The sequence below is a fragment of the Choloepus didactylus genome, chromosome 12 (genome assembly GCF_015220235.1).
Source record: "Choloepus didactylus isolate mChoDid1 chromosome 12, mChoDid1.pri, whole genome shotgun sequence".
In the NCBI taxonomy this organism is placed as follows: domain Eukaryota; kingdom Metazoa; phylum Chordata; class Mammalia; order Pilosa; family Megalonychidae; genus Choloepus; species Choloepus didactylus.
Genome location: NC_051318.1, coordinates 87,784,145 through 87,801,966, shown reverse-complemented (window position 1 = coordinate 87,801,966; position 17,822 = coordinate 87,784,145). Strand labels below are relative to the sequence as shown.

Sequence of the window (17,822 nt, the reverse complement as noted above, 5' to 3'; positions counted from 1 at the left end):
GAGGATGTGGCGGGGTGTCCACCCGCGAGGGGTGCAGCCAGAAACTGACCAAGCTGAGGCCTCGGTGGGCAGCAGGGTCAAGCTGAGGGAGATGCAGGATCAGGACCAAAGAACAATCCAGAGCCAATAGCACCACATGTTTCTGGCCTCTGTTAGAAGATGGCTCTCTGCTGGCCGGTGTCTGGGCCTGCTGTGTGCCAGTTATGGGCTGGCAGGCAGAGCAGGAAGAGACCAGCAGGTACCCGGCTGATAGCTGATTGTGGAGGGGGTTGTATGCAGGAGACTGAATTCTTACTGTTCTGTCACTAAGCATCCTCCTGCTATTGCATTTAATGCATACAGTTGAATCTCATTATTTGCATTATTTATGTTCTATCAAGTCACCACATACACCAGTTGCTCCTAGGGAAAATGCAGAGTCAGGCTCTTGTGAGCTCTGGCCACATTTTCATCAACCTGTCAATACATCACCTCGTTTTACGTGTGTTTTTGTTTCAAGGTACCGTATTTAATATATGTTGTTGATTCATTAACATTGAACTCATGACCAACAGCACTGTGACTCATGCCTGAACAAAGCTTATCTAACACACGTATTTTCTCTGCAAGGCACATCACAGACTTCTTACACTTAGGAACCCTCGGCAGCACATCAGCACTGTGCCTGGGGGCCATTTAAAACAGGACAATCACCAACAAAACCCACGAAAATGTGGAATGGCCCTATATGGAAATGACACTGGTTTACAGCACGAGAGCTGAAACAAAAAGGCAGCACATCGCTTTGTTCAACCTCAGCTGGGAATGTGTGTGTCAAGCAACTGAAATTTTTCACAGCTCTCTGCATGTCTGCCAATGACAACAAAAGGGCCATGAGGATTGATCTCAGGTGACAAGTAAATGTTAGTGAATAGGCAGTTCACAAATATGGAATCTGCGATTAATGAGGATTTACTGTATTTATTAAGTGTCTACTGTGTACAAGCAACATGTAGAAGTCACTGTGCCAACTACTATCAGATAATAAAAGAGAAAGTAAAACATCAATACATTGATATTTTGCCCTCCTTTTAGCCCAAGTCTGTGAAATCTATAAATATTCCCTCATTTTAATTAGATTGGATGTGTTTGTTGCATAGAATGGCCCTTGATGAAAAACGTCATCCCAGTGAGAAAGCTTTTTGTCAGAAACCTCATGAACCCAGATAGAGATCTAACAGAGGTGGGCACAGGGATGTGTTGCAGAGCACCAAATAGAAGAAGTGCAATTCATGGTTATAGTTTGAAATATTTTTAAGTATTTGCCAAGCCCATTACATGTGTCAGAAAACAAAATATGTATAAACCTCTAGGAGTATTCAACCAGAACGGAAGAGGAGGGTAAAACAGAGCTGGGTTGAGTGTGGGAAAGTAGGCAAAGGGGTCCAGCCCAAAGTCAGGCTGGGAAGGGCTGAGGGAAGTGTGGAGGGAGGGGCTGCTGGTCAACTTAAAGAAGCCAGTGAGAAGGGAAAAGAACTTTTTCTATGCCAGCAGACAACCCCTACCCAACAGAACATTGTGCTTTTTACCTGGAATGTCGCAAGTCACCCTGATAGGCATTTGTCTTCCAAGCCAGCTGAGTAGGCTTTAGTAAGCCTCCCCCCAGTCCCCCTACCCCACCTGACCCTATCCTGCCACCACTGCCTGCTTGTTGATTCCTAGACTTTCTAACAAAGAAAAAAAACAGACTCAATTGGTAATAAAATATTTAATACTTAAAATTTGAATGCCCTTTGGTGGTGTTTTCCGTGAGTGAATTTCAGTTGCAGTGTAATTTGTCAGTATTGATGATCAAAAATCAGATCCTTCCCTGCTTTTTAAGGGTAAGAAAGAATTAGAGAGGGCAGGAGGTCATTGAGTATTTGAAGGCATACTTTACCACCAAGCCAGGGAAAAACTGAACATAAATTCCAAACTTGATGGCTTTGCCAGAGATTGAAGTCAGAACATATAGAAGCTACTCTATGGACAAAGGTATTTTTGACATGCATTGTCATTGTAGAAGCTACATGTTATTTATGAATATTGGGTGGTGGTTGACCTTTTTTAAACCATCTGTCTTCATGTGAAAGACAGTCATTCTTCAGGGTCATATTCATGTGACTTTCACTCTTATCTATGAAAGAAATTTCTAGCCTAGGGGTAAGAGTAACCTCAGACAGCAATGTGTTCTAGGCTGATGTGTTCATTATCCTGTTATAGCCCATATCACCCTGTGCTGTGACTTTGTCTGTATACCACCCCCCTCTTTATATGCTCCTAGAAGCAAGGATTCTGTTTCATGTATCTCTTTAACCCCAATGGGTAGTAGATGCACATTAAATATACATAGGAATGTATGAATGAGAGAAGGATGCATTCTTTGCCTGCTAATCAATCAAGAAAATAGAATATGCAGCTGTAATGAGAAGGATTTCTGTGCTTACATTATTATGGTAATTTTTAATGTCAGCAAATGTGAAGCATATCTTCTTGTTCAAAGTAGGACTTCCTCAGAAAGGACTCAAGTCATAGTTTCTTCTGCCCTGCTGCCTCTCATTCATCCGTTACTACGTGAATCAATTAGACGGCATGCACTGGACTCCAAGTAACAGAAAACTCACCTAACAGTGGCTTAAACTACAAGGACACTTATCACTTACTTACGTAGATCAGAAGTAAGTCATTCCAGGGCTGGTTCAACAGCTCAGCCATGTCACCAGGGACACAGGCACTTCCACCCTTCCACTCGGCCACCTTCTTGCTAACCCATGGTCACCAGATGGAGGCTGTGGCACCATGTACCACATCCCCGCCCAACTGTGTCCCAAGGCAGGAAGGTTGTGTGTGCCTGTGTGCATGGGGGGCTCTGGGGGAGTACATCCAGGAGAGAGAGGCAGCTCTCCTCATCACCCTCTCTTCTTTTACCTGGGAGGAAAATCCTTCCCAAAAACCTCCTGACAGACCTTCTCTTGCTGTTCAGGGCTCATGCTTTTCCCTAGACCAATCACTGGCAAAGGGCAGTGGGATTACTGTGCGTAGATTAAACCAACCATGATTCATTCATCTGACTTCTGTTTATAAGGAAGAAAGAGGGAGTGGATGTTGGGTAGAAAACTGGAAATGTCTGCCCTGCCACACCTAGTCTCTAGCTGGAAAATGGTAATAAGCTGTGTTGTCCAGTCCTACCTCCAAGAGCTACTTTTCTTCCAGGATTACATTCTGTCTATTTATATACTTTATTGATGGTTTTTAAAAATTATGAGCTTGAAGAGGAGCCTAAAATATATGGGCCTTGCCCAGAATTACAGGGCTTCAGTGAGTCAAGTCCCTCCCCTATGCTGGCTTTGGGTTGCTTGACTCAGAAACATTTTTATGAGTTATAATTTACAAGGTTCATGTTTTTTTCCATTTTAACTCATATGTAAAAGGATAGCAATTCTCAGGATTATGGCACAGTATACCTGAAAGGAAGTGGAGTGTGTCTGCTGTGAGAAGTAAAACGGGGGTCTTGGATGTGCATCAGGTTACATCAAAAGTTGTAAGAGTCCACGATATTGTGTGGTTTGGGAAAGTTTTGAGCCCTTTAAGTGAATAAGTATCTATTTCAGGACTCAGAATGACTTAAACTTGAGCTCTTTCTAGATGAAACCACCCCTCAAAGGAAATACATTCCAAGTGCTTCTCCACACACACATGAAAGCAGGCAGCAGCTTAACAACTTTCTGAGCAACCAGTGGCTCCAGAGCATCATCTGTCCCCAGGAAAAAGCTTCCTCAAATGATAGGTCTTCCCTGGTGTCTGTACCAGTTTCTGTCCGGGATTGGACCGTGCTAGACTTCCTGCCTTGCCCCTTTTATGAATTGTTGCCAATTCATGTAAGAGATTGAAATGTCTTTGAAAACCCTTCACAGACGTGCTCCTCCCATCCATCGCGAGAAATATATTCCCATGAGTGGACACAGTGGCATCCATAAAATGACACAAATTTAGACAAACTCCCGCAATACCTTGCTTTTAATTACATATCACTGGAATTTTATGTTTTGTGTTTTCTCAGGAATAAATCAGGTTTTGACTGAGGATTGTTTTTGTCAAGGATTTGTTGATTTTGAAACATCTCTAAACTCCCATGTGGGGTGGCTGTGGGGCTGCCTTGTGTCGACAGTGTGAGCAATGCCGTTTCCCAGGCAAGTGGCCTGGCAAGGCACACAGGTGGCAAAGAACACTCTCTGCCCAGAAATTTCACAGCCTGTTTTCTGCCTTCGTGACGATCCTTTATAGTTGTCTGCAATCTGTTTTTAAAATAAACATAATTGCCTCCAGTGAAGGTATTCAAAAAGAATCTGCCATGGATCCTGAAGATCCTTCCAGAAGCAGTCCAGACATGTTTTGAACAATGGCAACATTATTGTAATAGATGTATGTTTATGTGTAAAAAAATAAATGTTTATTCTTATGGTAATAAATGTATCATTATTTGTAAGTTCTATGATGTTTCTTACAAAATCAGATTATGGTCATACCTTTTATATAGATTTTTTAAAATTAGCAACAGAATTATTTTAAAATTTATATTCCAATTATGAAGTGTTCCTTGTGATCAGGAGCTACTATTTGTGGCTACTTAAATTTAACTGTTAATTAATTAAAATTAAAGAAAATTAAAAATTCAGGTCCTCAAACACACAAGCCACATCTCAAGTGCTCCAGGGCCACATTGGGCCAATGGCCACCCTATTGACACCTCAGGTCTAGAACACTTCCATCACCCCTGAAAACTCTAGGGGACAGTACTGGTCCAGCATCTCGTCGTCAGTGGACCTGCTTTAATTCCCTGCTCATCTCTTACACTACCTATGGCAAGTTGGAAAGAAGTGACAGGTTTGGGGAGAATATTTTAAATGTTCATTTGTTTTTTAAATATTGATAGCTCTTCTGCAGAGTTTAAAAGGAGAGAAATTTATTTTCACCCATTTTTAGAGCATGGTTGTGCATATGTAATTCATATCAATTGTCATCTTGTGGCTACTAAATTTTCTTGGGATACACTGAAGTTACAAGCTAACCATATACTGAAGTTAGCTCAAAAGCCTGATTTTGCACCCCATTTCAGGCCCCTTTGCAAGTTCCCCTTTCACTCCAAGCAGCTTGAGGGAAGTGGCCAGTTCCCCGACCCCATGGCGTGGTAGGCCCTGGTGCTGCACATGGTGTCCTGCCCACGGTTCCTTCTGTGGGTGAAATGTGAATGCTTGGAGTTGTTTTTATTGTGGAGTAGTATCTACCTCACTGACTGCTGAGATTGGAATTCCTGTGAGGTTGTTCATCTGCTTGGTGAATCTGTGCTGAATGAAACAAGGCACCGGCGAGCTGTGCATGCTCTCACAGAAGAGAGCAAGTGGGCAGCTCAGTCTTTTGAATTGAAGGAATAGTACAAACAGTTTTAAAATAAAGATGAATTAGGAGAGCTACAAGACACCATAAAAAAATTTGAGTACGCCCAGAAAATATGTTTGTGTATAGCAAATTTTATACACACGCACACTATACATACAATATTCTAATATTCTTTTCCATATATTTTATATAAAATAGCATTTCCCATAGTAATGAGATTTCTTTGGAAATGAAACAGGTAAATGTATAGCTCCTGTGACTAGCTGGAACCACTGAACAGGGATTCTTTAAACCATTGAGAAAGTCACTGTCTCTGACAAGATCCAGTTTCTCTGCTTCCAGTAGGTCTCAACCTTGTGTAAATGCTCATGGCATGTTCTGGGTCAAGAGAATCCTGAAGCTGTGATCCAGTCCAGCTCCTTTTCTTTACTTTAATTCATCTGTTTCCCAACTAAATGGATGTTAAATCTGATGACATTTTTGCTAGATACTAGCAACATCTGTGGCCTGAGGTTATGAGATACCTTAAGGGTTTTGGGGGGAAAAAATTCTCCCGTCATGCAGTTCCTGGTGCTTGTCAGGGGATAGCGATAACGTCTCAATTCTTCATTTTTAGATAACAGTCAACAGAGATAGTGGTAAAGATGTGAGCGCCCCCAAACACGGAAAGGAGGACCCAGACAACATGCCGCACGTGGGCGGCAACACCTGGGCTGGCGGAACAGGTTGGTGGCACGGCCGTTCCCCTGGGCTGGGCGTCACGAGGCTCCACAAGCCGGCGGATGCAGCACATCACCCCTGAGAAGGCGCAGGGACCAGCTTTCCTCCTCAGCTTCACCTTTTAGTCAGAAGGATTCCACCCTCACCTGCTGCCTCCGCATGACATCAAGACAATGCAAAGAGCTGCACTTGCAGACAGTGCCACACTGTGACATAAAACCTTCTTACCCTCCCAGAGTTGCTTATCAGTAAAAAGGAATAACTGCCTCCCGAGAGTGTGGTGAGGATTAAATGAGATCACGAGTATAAAGCACCGAACACAGTGTGCCTGCTGAAGAATGCACTCATTAAAGTGCTAATCCCTCTTTTGAAATTCCATGCCCTTGGCATCTTGCCAGAAATCTACAGCAAATTCTTGCTTTGACCAACTGACTTTGAAAAGAAGTGGTCCCAGTTGTCCACATCTCAGAAGTGTGTATGTTGAGGTTGCAGGATTTTGAGATAAGGGATTTATTTGGGTGCAGTTTGAACCGATGGCTGGGGCCCGTCCCTTCCTCTTGGCTGCCTCACTAGAGCATTGTTCCCAGGACTGCCATCTTCCTCCTTCCTCCTTGGCAGCTGGAGCAGACACATCTGCTGTCGCAGAAACGGGACCAGGCAGCGTGCACTCTGTCCAGTCTTATCTCCCACGAGGAGTGCCGGCATGAGCTCCCTGCTCTGCCTTCCCTCCATGTGGCCGGTGCCTCTTGCCCTCGACAGGCTCAGGAGGAAATGAGTTTCTGTGCAGGACAATGTGCCGTCGAGTAGGCTGTAGATTCTTGCCTACTTTGTTTATTCATCAAGCATCAGCTTTAAAGAAAGGGTATTTTTAGAAATGTCCTTTGATCTGGAAATTAGGGTCAAGCCGGCAAGATTTAATCTGTATGGAATGCATTGTTGCACGAGCTGGCCAGATGTAGGTTTCCCAGCACTGGACTACTTTGCAGTGGAAGTTCTTGTAGGTTATTCACCTTGAATCTACCAGCTAGCATATCTGTCTAGACTGGAAGCCCTGCCTTTGCTTCTCGCAGCCCTTATTTTTCCATTTATCAATCTCCTTTGCCTCATGCTCTCTTTTTCTCTCTGTCATTTTTCTCCCTGAAAGTTCTCTGCATTGACCTTCACTGAGGTCCAACAAGTCGTTTGATGCCTTTTTCACCGTCTAGGCCCCTCCTTTGCCAATTCTCCCCCTTACCTTATAGACTGATCTGTGATGTCCAAGAGTAGCCTTGAGATTATGCTTCGCCATCTTAGAAAGTCTGGCAAGCATTTTCACTTAAGTTGTACAAATTAAAGACTCGAGGGGAGGGAGGTCATGAAGCTCTCTCTCCTCAGGTCCTCTCCACCCCCAGATGACTTTCCCATGGCGATACGTGACCCAGCGGGTTACTGCTCACACCAGCCTTGAAACTTCACCAAAATGACAACATGGCAGTGCCTACGAGGCTTGTGTTCTAATTTGTCACCCACCCACCCTTTAGGATAACCTCGTACAAGAAGAGAGTCAGGTCACAGAAACAGCTTTCCCACTTCTGCAGATCACTGTCACTGTCCGGTTTCTGGTCGCGAGAGCCAGGAATCACACACCTCCAAGAAGGAATCTGCCGCCACCTTCTAAAGAAAAATGAAATAGGATGTGCTCAAATCAAAAGTTAAAAATACTGTAATTAATAGGCTATTCTCATGGTATTTTCCACAAGGGAAATGACCTACCTGGACTTTCATAAGGGAGGCAGTTCATGCCAAGTTCTCCCTTTTAGTTTATTAGACCAATGAAGCCTCCAAGGGAGAAAAGAAAAATGGATTATAATTGAACTAAGTCTAAAACCTTTCAAAATTTCCATTTTGTGAAACTAGAAATCAACTCATTCTGTGTGACAAGGGGTTATGTAAATAAAATAATAAGAAGAACAATCATTTATATAGCTCTGATGTGCCAGATACTATTAAAAGCCTCATGACAAACCTATGAAATAAATAAGATTTTTGTCCACACACAGAGGACACAGAGAGGTTAAGTGACTTTCCCAACACATGGCTGGTTGGAGCCAGGATTCAAACTCAGGCAGTCTGGCTTAATTACAGCACTGCCACCCTCCAGCACTGGATTCTCTTCTGAGTTCCCAAATTATGTATGAATGGACAAAGGAAAAGTAAGGCAACATGAGGGAAGAGGAGTGCTTCTTATTTAATTAACAAATATATGCCAAGTCTCTATGACGTTCAAGCCACTCTTAGAGGTGCAGAGGTACAAAGATAAATAAAATAGAATCCCTTCCCTCATATAGTTGGTGAGAAGAAAAAATAAACTTTAAAAGGTAACAAGTATATTTTTTTTAAATGTAACAAATATGTAAACCCACAGCTTCTCTAGTTAAAAAAAAAAAAAAAAAGGTAACAAATAGTGCACGAGTGCATTGATCCCTGTGAGGTAGAATCCTCAGGTAAGATGTCATACAGTTTGGTCTGAACCTGAAATATAGGTAGGATTTGGATGGATGGAGAAAAGGAAAAGCATCCAGACAAGGGGAACATCTTTTGTTTCCAGAAGAAAGCTCAGCGGGTTGTTTACTTATTAATTAAATGAAATGAATATACCTTATGGAACCGTCTTCAGCCATGACCTGACTTCTGTTTTGTTGGCAGGAGCAGACTCATCTGGATTTTCATGTTTTCCTTCCAGGGGGAAGAGACACTGCAGGCTTGGGGGGCAAAGGAGGGCCTTACCGGCTGGACGCGGGCCATACCGTGTACCAGGTCTCTGAAGCTGAGAAAGATGCCGTTCCCGAGGAAGTGAAGAGAGCTGCAAGAGAGATGGGCCAGAAAGCATTTCAGCAGCGGTGAGTGTCCACGGCGCACCCAGGGCAGGGCTGACGCCTGGGGTGAAATGCCGGGGTGGGCCGGGAGCAGCCCCAGCTTGTGTGATTCTCCATCATCCAGCAACTTGGACCACAAGCTGAAATCCTGGGCCACCCTCCCTCCCTAGTGGAGACAACCAAGTAAACAAAATCACCAGTTCTTTCTACTCAGGCTCTTTTAACTTTGTTGATTATGCATGCCTGGGTAGAAGGAATTGAGCACATTAAAAAATAAAGCCAAAGATATGTCTCTTGAGAGAAATTAAACTGAAGCTCAAATTGCTTGATTCACATCTATTCATAGGCCCATAGGGAATCCAGCTAACTGTGAGTGACAGTCCCTTCCTGCTCTCAGGAATCAGGAAGATTATTGTGGAGACAGGACTAGCACAGACACACACAGGCACACACCTGCTAAGTGCTCAATGTACCTGGTGCTGAGGCCGTGCCCTCTGGGAGCGCAGGGAAGGGCAAGGTCAGGGGCTGAGGTGAGGAGGGGCCTGACCAGGATTTTGAGAGGGGAATGGAAGAGGCTGACATTCCAGGAGGGGGAAACGAAATGAGCAAAGGCACCGGGGAAGGATGAGCTCGGTGTCTGGAACAGGGAGCCTGGAACCAGGAGCCGGCTGGCCCAGGTGGAGTGGTGAGGAGTGGGCTTCTGGACAAGACAAAGCCATTCTGGGTCACTTTGGCTGGACACCATGTCAAAATAAATAAATAAATAAATAGATAGACAGATAGCTGAAATATATAACATGATGCTTTGACTAGACAGCCACATGTGTTCTCTAACTATAAGTGAAAAATACCTAAAGACCAGCACTTCCACCGTTAGGACTGAAGGACTTGGTAGAAATTTGGACAGCAGATTTATATTGTTGTGTCCTATTGAAGGAGCTGGGTACAGTTAGGAAAAAACATGCTCCAGTGTATGCGAGTTATGAAATTCCTCCCACGTAGAACATCTGGTATTGCATTACAGGCTGTGCTTGCACATCCTGTGAATAAACAGTGCAGAACAATAGAGACAAAAATGCAGGTCCTCCTGCCACACCCTCAGGAAAGCCTTCCAGCTCTGGGGACCCTCGAGGGCCCCAGCAGGCATTGGAGGCAAAGGGGCTGCTCTTGGGCCTCCTGCCAACTTCTTTGGCAACACTGAGCAGTTTGTTTATCCTCACTGTGCCTCAGGGTACTCTTCTGGAGACGGGTAATTTCTGGCTCCCTTCCTCCCAGAGAGGTGATGAGAACAGATATTATGTTAAGAATGCAAGCAGTTTAAAATTCTCCAAGATGATGGGAAGAGCACTAACTATAATGAAAGGTCTTGTTGGAATTAAAATATTGCTCTACATTTCATATAAACAGTAAAATATTCATTTAGGAAAAGAACCAAATAACTAGTTATGAGTCACACTCCCTCCCAGACAAATGAGTTCTTATTGTTGCCAAGCTCAAAACCTCACAAAGTAATTTTCTGGTCCAAATTTTTGCATAAGTGGACAAGTGGACAGTGCGCTTTGACATAGAACTAGTTCACGGAGCAGCAGGAAGGCCTGTCAGTGGTGCGTGGGTGCAGGTGTGCAATCCCTTCTCCAAGTTCCATATTGGGGATGAAGAACCTGATTCTGCTTTGGACCTTCACCCCATGGGGGAAGGAAGTCACAGGGCATCTGTGAAAATAAGGCACCTAAATTTAGTTGATGTAAGAGGAAAGAGAGGAAGTTAGGACTGAGCAAGTGAGAAAACCATACGCTTCTGTGAAATCCTGCAAAGAAGCATCTAAGTCCAAGTAAAAGAGAATACCACGGGGAGGTTGAAAGACAGGCGTACGAGAAAGGGAAGGACGAAATAAAAATACATGGAGAACTTGAGAAAGACGGGGCAGCAATACACAGGGAGATGAATGTTGCTTTCTATTTTCATATATGAAATATTCCATTTGAAGGGCGTTCAGTGTATTACCAGCTGAAGATTCTTCTTTAACTTTTGACTATGGAACTTGCAAACATAAACAAAAGTAGAATGAAACATATAATGAACCCTATGGACCCATCTCCCAGCCTCAAGATGAAAGATCTGGCTTCAAGTGTAGCTCTACTCACAGCTCCCTAACCTGGATTATTTTAAAGCCAATCCAAGGTGCCCTGTCCTTTCATCATAAATAATTTGGAGTGTATCTCCAAAAGAGAAAAACTCTTTAAAAAAACTAAAACACACAATACTATTATGTGCTTTTAAAAAAAGTTATATTCCTTTAATATCGTCAAATAATTAGTCAGTTTTAAGACTATTTTACAATTCTGAGCATATGCACAATGAAGTCAGGTTCTTCCATTTATGCTTTCATAGCACCCTGTACCTTTTCTTCACAGCTCTTATCTCTCTTTCTCATTATATTATTATTTATATCAATAGTTGATTGTCTCTTCACTGACTATAAGCTCCATAAGGGCAGGGATTTAACTGTTTTGCTCTCTAGTATATCCCCAGTATGTACATCCAGAACCTGGGACATGACAGACACTCAAATATTTGTGGAATATACAAATGGATATAAGTAATGGTCTCACCCTTCAGTACTGAATTCAGAGACGGTCTGAAACTTGGCTGACTTCCAGGCCTAGCGATCAGTTTGGAGACCCACCATGTTGCCTTGAAAAACCTAATACCACTGATGGGTTCGTGACACCATCAGCAGAGCATTTAGCTAACATCCATTCATATCTGGTTTTAAGCTAGATACCAGTTTCTATACACCAAGAATTGATTAACTCGGACAGACTAACAGAGGTAGACAGGCACAAGACATGCTTAAAGCAAAACAGAAACATTAAACTAACAAAACATGAATGGAATAAACAAGGAGGTATTTTACACCCTTTGAAAAGAGTTTAGGGTAGACACCAGCTGAGGAAATTGCACCCACTATCATTTGCAAAAGTAATCAGCCTTACACAGTGGATCTCAGCTTAGGTTTATTTTCCTCATAATTAATCCAAAATTATAGTATTTAAGTCTGACCTATAAGAAAACGTAAAATGAGAACTAAAATTCCCAGACTCTTGCATAACAATAAGTATACCCTTTTAAAATACACTGTGCCAACAAAGTACAGTTAGTCCACATAGATTACCAGGATGTGATGCAGCTGTGCCCTGCAGTTTTGCTCAAGGTTAAGGAAGCAAAAAGGCACATTTCAGTTAGTTTTGTGGGCTTGAGAACATTAGCAATGTTCTCTTATCCAGAGGCTAAAATTTCCTTTTTTCCTTTCCCATTCCCTGCCTCAGTCTTCATCTTTCAGAATTTGTTATCAGCTTTGAACACCTTGTAGGTGATCTTTCTGAAAGCTGACACAACCTGGCATATGATTTCCAGATTTCTTCATAATTGAAACAGCATGTGGTATGTTTCTGGGTGTAACATGAGCCCACCAGAGGTAGCCCTGCAACTGGAGCGAATGCTGATCACTCTACAAAGCCCAGTCTGCTCAAGGTGACTCCCCAACTGCCTGGCTCCTTCCTTGACCTGCTAAGGACAACCTATGTCTACATTTTTTCCTAATCAGTACTAGTCTCCCTTCTTTGGGAAACAGTGTATTGACTTCCTAGGTATGAAGTGGTTAGGTGGCATGTGCTGCAGTGTTCATTGTACCCAGCTTCTGGCAGCCTTGACACTTGAGATATAACGTAATCTAATGGAAATGTGTAGGGAGATTTAAGAGATTGCCAAAACGAAACATATGTGATATTGTTAGGAGGTCAAGTCATATACGCATATTCTTTTTTTGTCCTTCAGAACAGAGAGTAAATTTGATTTCAAAGGAAACCTTGGCATAGCGCCTCAGGAAACAACCATTTAGATATGATAGTGGCCTTGTCTGAATTTACCTTTTGATAGTGTTTTTATGTGTTATCAAACAGCATTATTGAGTGCCACTGTGTACCACGTACTGTGCTAGGTAATGGGATTCAAAATCACATAAGGCCTGGTCCTTCTCCCTGCGGAATAAGATCTAAATGTCAGAGTTCATCACATGTTATAAATGTGTTTTTCATTAAACTTTTGATTTCATTATCCACAGATATAAACACATTTTTTTGTACTGAATCTTAATGTAAAACATTTCCTACTGTGGGTGGTGATCAAAAAGTTTAAAAAACACTGTAGTAGAGAGAGACAGATCCATTAAAAGTGATGAAGAGTATAGATTCCATGGTGGGTGTCTGAACAAGGTACATGAAAAAGGGAATGGTCTGTTTTACTCAACAGAATCAAGCAAGACTTCATAGTAGATGGCCTTTGAACTGGGTCTTGAATACAGAGTTGGTGTCAGCCAACCCAGCTGGGTGGTGGGGCAAGAATTGCAAATCTGCCCCTTGTCACCTAGGTCTAATATTATGTGATTCTAATTAGCTTCTAGTACTCTGCCCTGTGATGAATGGATTCTTCCCATTGTTTGGCCTGACAGGAAGGAACAGAGATCATTCATTCTCATTTGACATTTGGGGTTTCTTTTCCAGGCAAAGGCGATATAAATACACTTTGGATGAGAGTTTCAGATGTATACCTAGGATCCATTTCTCCAGCACCATGTGTGCATGTGCACGTACACACACACACACACACACACACATGCACACACAGCAGATGAACAGATTGTGTTGTGCTCAGTTAGGCTTTTGAGATGTGTATTCATTATTCCTGTCCTAGTATCAGCATCATTTATATTTAAAGACATCCTAAATGTGTGATTAAATCAGTGCTCCCATAGAAAGATATGGATGCAAATACTATAAAACCCAAGAGAAGCTTACTCAGTGAATGAACCTTCTTCTTAGGATTAGTTTAGGATGTTGCATTTTAAATGAACCAGAGTCTTTTTTTATTTCAGTCATTAATTTCCACTTACATTGACCACGTATATGCTAGGTACCATGCCAAGCACCGTACATATACAGATGAAAACGACTCAGCCCCTACTTAAAGGAGCATAGTGTATTTGGGGGGACAGGTGGTAGGTAGTAAATGCTCTGACAGAGGTAAGCATGTGGTCATGAGAGCACAGAAGAAAGATCTGGGGATCACAGCAGGCTTCCTGGAAGAGGTGATAATTGATTTGAGTCATTAAGGGTACCTGGAATTTAGTAGGCAAAGTGGCAGGATGGGCGAGGACATTCCTGATAGAGAAGCACACACAAGGGCCCAATGATGCAAAGGAAGCGAATGATGAAAAACAGCAAAAAGGAGCATTGTTCTAGAAGGCTAGAATTTCAAAGCCACAATAATTTTGAAGCACAGCTATCCTATTAAAAGTACACAGTCAGCAATTTCAGGAAACTCTTGTATATAGATACATAGCTACACATTAAATTACGTTTGTGTAGCCTGAGCAATTATCTTGGTTAACCAAATATATGAGCTCCGTCTTAAAAAGCAAATCATAGGAATCTCTGAGGAATCTGCCATGTGAACTGATTAGCTGGCAACAGGGCAACATGTCCTTGGGATACAGCAGTGGCTGTGTTCGAGCCTGATCACACTTGCACTTGAGAGCCAACTGTGCATGTTTCTTTCCAACTCACTGTTCAGTGACCCCAGTTTTGGTAGCTTGAAATTGATCATGGTGGAATTATTTACACCACAGAAAGCAGCAAAACTCTGGGCTTTTTGTTGTTGTTTTAGAGGCTGTTTATTAACCATTTACTAGCACACACTGAACATTCCCCTCCTTTAAATGTCCTTGTGGAAACATCACTTCTTTCCATTTCTCTTCAAAGTCAATCTGGGGTTACCAAGCCAGTTTGCTATGGCTGTAGCAATAAATGAATGGAAGTAAAAGACCCACATGTAGATAATTTAAGCCATTATCTTTTTTTTTTGCCCCCTCCGGTTTCAGGCTAAAGGAGATCCAAATGAGTGAATATGATGCTGCATCCTATGAAAGGTTTTCAGGTGCTGTTCGACGACAGGTGCACTCCCTCCGAGTCATCCTGGATAACTTACAGGTAACCCTCCAGAAAGCAATCTGGTCCCAAAGCTGAACCTATCCCAAAACTGTTCAAGAAAGTGACCTGAACCCTATCAGCCAATCAGGAAAAATTAATCAGTGCCAAAATGTTTGTGTTAAACTGTGGACTCACCCCTTAGCTTTTTAAATGGAGAACTCCAAGGAGAATTATTTGACCTCATCTTTCCTCCTGTCCAGGAAGCAGTAATTTTACCAGCAACCCTAGCAGATACCAAACTTCCTGATTTCCCTCATAGAAGATCTATGACCATCCCACCTCTCCTAGATATTCAGAAATGGAATTATCTTCCAAGAAATCATTTTACTGGAATGAACTATAGAAACAAAGGAGCATTCTGGGTCACCCAGAGTGGGCATTCTTGATGCCCCCTGGCTTCTCCCCCACTGCCCCTCCCCCACTGACTGCCTCTTTGGTGGCTTCACTGACTGTTAGTGCTTGGAAGCCAGTTGATATTGATATTGCCCCTAAAAATATTGATTAAGATGCTTAAACATTTTCTAAGCAAAGTCTTATTATTTGGAGATTTTACATTTGAAATCATGTTCTGGTCAATTTGCATAGATAATTAAGGAAGAGCTAAGTGTTCTCTAAAATCACAAATGAAGTAAGATTATCTTGCCTAAAGAAAAACAAAGCCTCATTTCAGGGAAGAAGGGGAAGAGTTAAGGCCAAGCCTTTCCACTCTACTCTGGAATCTTGCTTCCTTTTTCTGAAGTGTTTGAAGTTCATTGCCTTCAGTTAGACCATTTCACTCTTTGGGTCTTATTTGTAATTTTCTTCAGTGGGGGGAGTTTTTATTTTTCACTAAGTATTGGAGGTAAAAAGTTCTGTGATACAATGTCAATCCATAACCATAAACAAAAACTCCTCATCTGGTATTAATGTCTTGATTTTTATCCACTGAGTACCAAACTATGGCTACTTTTACCAATATCATCTCTTTTCATCCTCACATCAACCCTGTTAGATGAATTGTACAATGTTTATAACATCAGACAGAAGAAAAGAATCAGACCCAGAAGTCACAGTAGAACACAAATTGAGCCTGGGTTAGAGTCATGGTGAGCATTAAGGAGTGACGCTTCTGCCAGATACTACAGCCCTAAGACCAGCATCAGAAAAGGGTGTCCAGTTTTGTTTTCCATTTTCAAAGAGAGAAGTGAAAGAAAACCTCAAAGTGCTCAGGGAAAAGCAACAAATAAGATTAAATGGGAGGCGGGGCAAGATGGCGGATCGGTGAGCTGTATGTTTTAGTTACTCCTCCAGGAAAGTGGGTAGAAAGCCGGGAACTGCGTGGACTGGACATTGCAGAGCATTTTGACTTTGGGCATACTTCATACAACACTCATGAACATATCGAACTGCTGAGATCAGCTAAATCTGTAAGTTTTTGCGGCCAGGGGACCCGCGCCCCTCCCTGCCAGGCTCAGTCCCGTGGGAGGAGGGGCCGTCAGCGCTGGGAAGGAGAAGGGAGAACTGCAGTGGCAGCTCTTATCGGAAACTCATTCTACTGATCCAAACTCCAACCATAGATAGACTGAGACCAAACGCCAGAGAATCTGAGAGCAGCCAGCCCAGCAGAGAGGACTTAGGCATAGCAAAAAACAGCAAGGAAAACTCCAAAATAAAAGCAGAGGCCTTTTGGAGTTCTGGTGAACATAGAAAGGGGAAGGGGAGAGCTCAGGCCCTGAGGCTCATATGCAAATCCCGAAGAAAAACTGATCTCTCTGCCCCCTGGATCTTTCCTTAATGGCCCTAATTGCTTTGTCTCTTAGCATTTCAATAAACCATTAGATCTGTGAGGAGGGCTATTTTTTTTTTTTTAATCTTTTTTTTTTCCTGTTTCTAAAACAATTACTCTAAGAAGCCCAATACAGAAAGACTCAAAGATTTGCAATTTGGGCAGGTCAAGACAAGAGGAGAACTAAGAGAGCTCTGAGACAAAAGGCAATAATCCAGTGGCTGAGAAAATTCACTAAACACCACAACTTCCCAAGAAAAGGGGGGTGTCCTCTCACAGCCATCATCCTGGTGGACAGGAAACACTCCTGCCCGTCGCCAGCCCCATAGCCCAGAGCTGCCCCAGGCAACCCAGCGTGATGGAAGTGCTTCAAATAAACTGGGCATGGACATTAGCCTTCCCTGCACCCTCAGCTGGTTGTCCCAGAGTAGGGAAGGTGGAGCAGTGTGAATTAACAAAGCCCCACTCAGCCATCATTTCAGCAGACTGGGAGCCTCCCTACACAGCCCAGCAGCCCAGAACCACCCTGGGGGGATGGCACTCACTTGTGACATAGCACAGTCATCCCTCAACACAGGACCAGGGGGTGCACGGCCTGGAAGAGGGGCCCACTTGCAAGTCTCAGGAGCCATACGCCAATACCAAGGACATGTGGGTCAGTGGCAGAGACAAACTGTGGCAGGACTGAACTGAAGGATTAGACTATTGCAGCAGCTTTAAAACTCCAGGAACACCAGGGAGATTTGATTGTTAGAGCCACCCCCCCTCCCTGACCACCCAGACACACGCCCCATATGCAGGGCGGGCAACACCAACTACACACGCAAGCTTGGTACACCAATTGGACCCCACAAGATGCACTCCCCCACTCACCACAAAGGCAAAGCAGGGGAGAACTGGCTTGTGGAGAACAGGTGGCTTGTGGACGCCACCTGCTGGTTAGTTAGAGAAAGTGTACGCCACGAAGCTGTAGATCTGATAAATTAGAGATAAGGACTTCAATTGGTCTACAAATCCTAA

The 17,822-nt window shown here is 43.0% G+C and overlaps 1 protein-coding gene across 4 annotated transcripts in view; it reads left to right on the top strand.

The window, feature by feature from the left end:
• The window catches only part of VWA8 (von Willebrand factor A domain containing 8), a 445,644-nt gene that overhangs the window by 377,212 nt on the left and 50,610 nt on the right, over positions 1–17,822 (top strand). For all 4 annotated transcript variants that reach the window (XR_005211207.1, XR_005211206.1, XM_037800501.1 and 1 more), the window contains exons 38-40: positions 6,032–6,140; positions 8,858–9,014; positions 14,929–15,037. Coding sequence is in view for 2 of the 4 variants with exons in the window: in XM_037800501.1 (XP_037656429.1) it covers positions 6,032–6,140; positions 8,858–9,014; positions 14,929–15,037 (375 nt within the window). In the remaining 2 variants the exon portion in view is untranslated. The remainder of the gene's footprint in view (positions 1–6,031; positions 6,141–8,857; positions 9,015–14,928; positions 15,038–17,822) is intronic.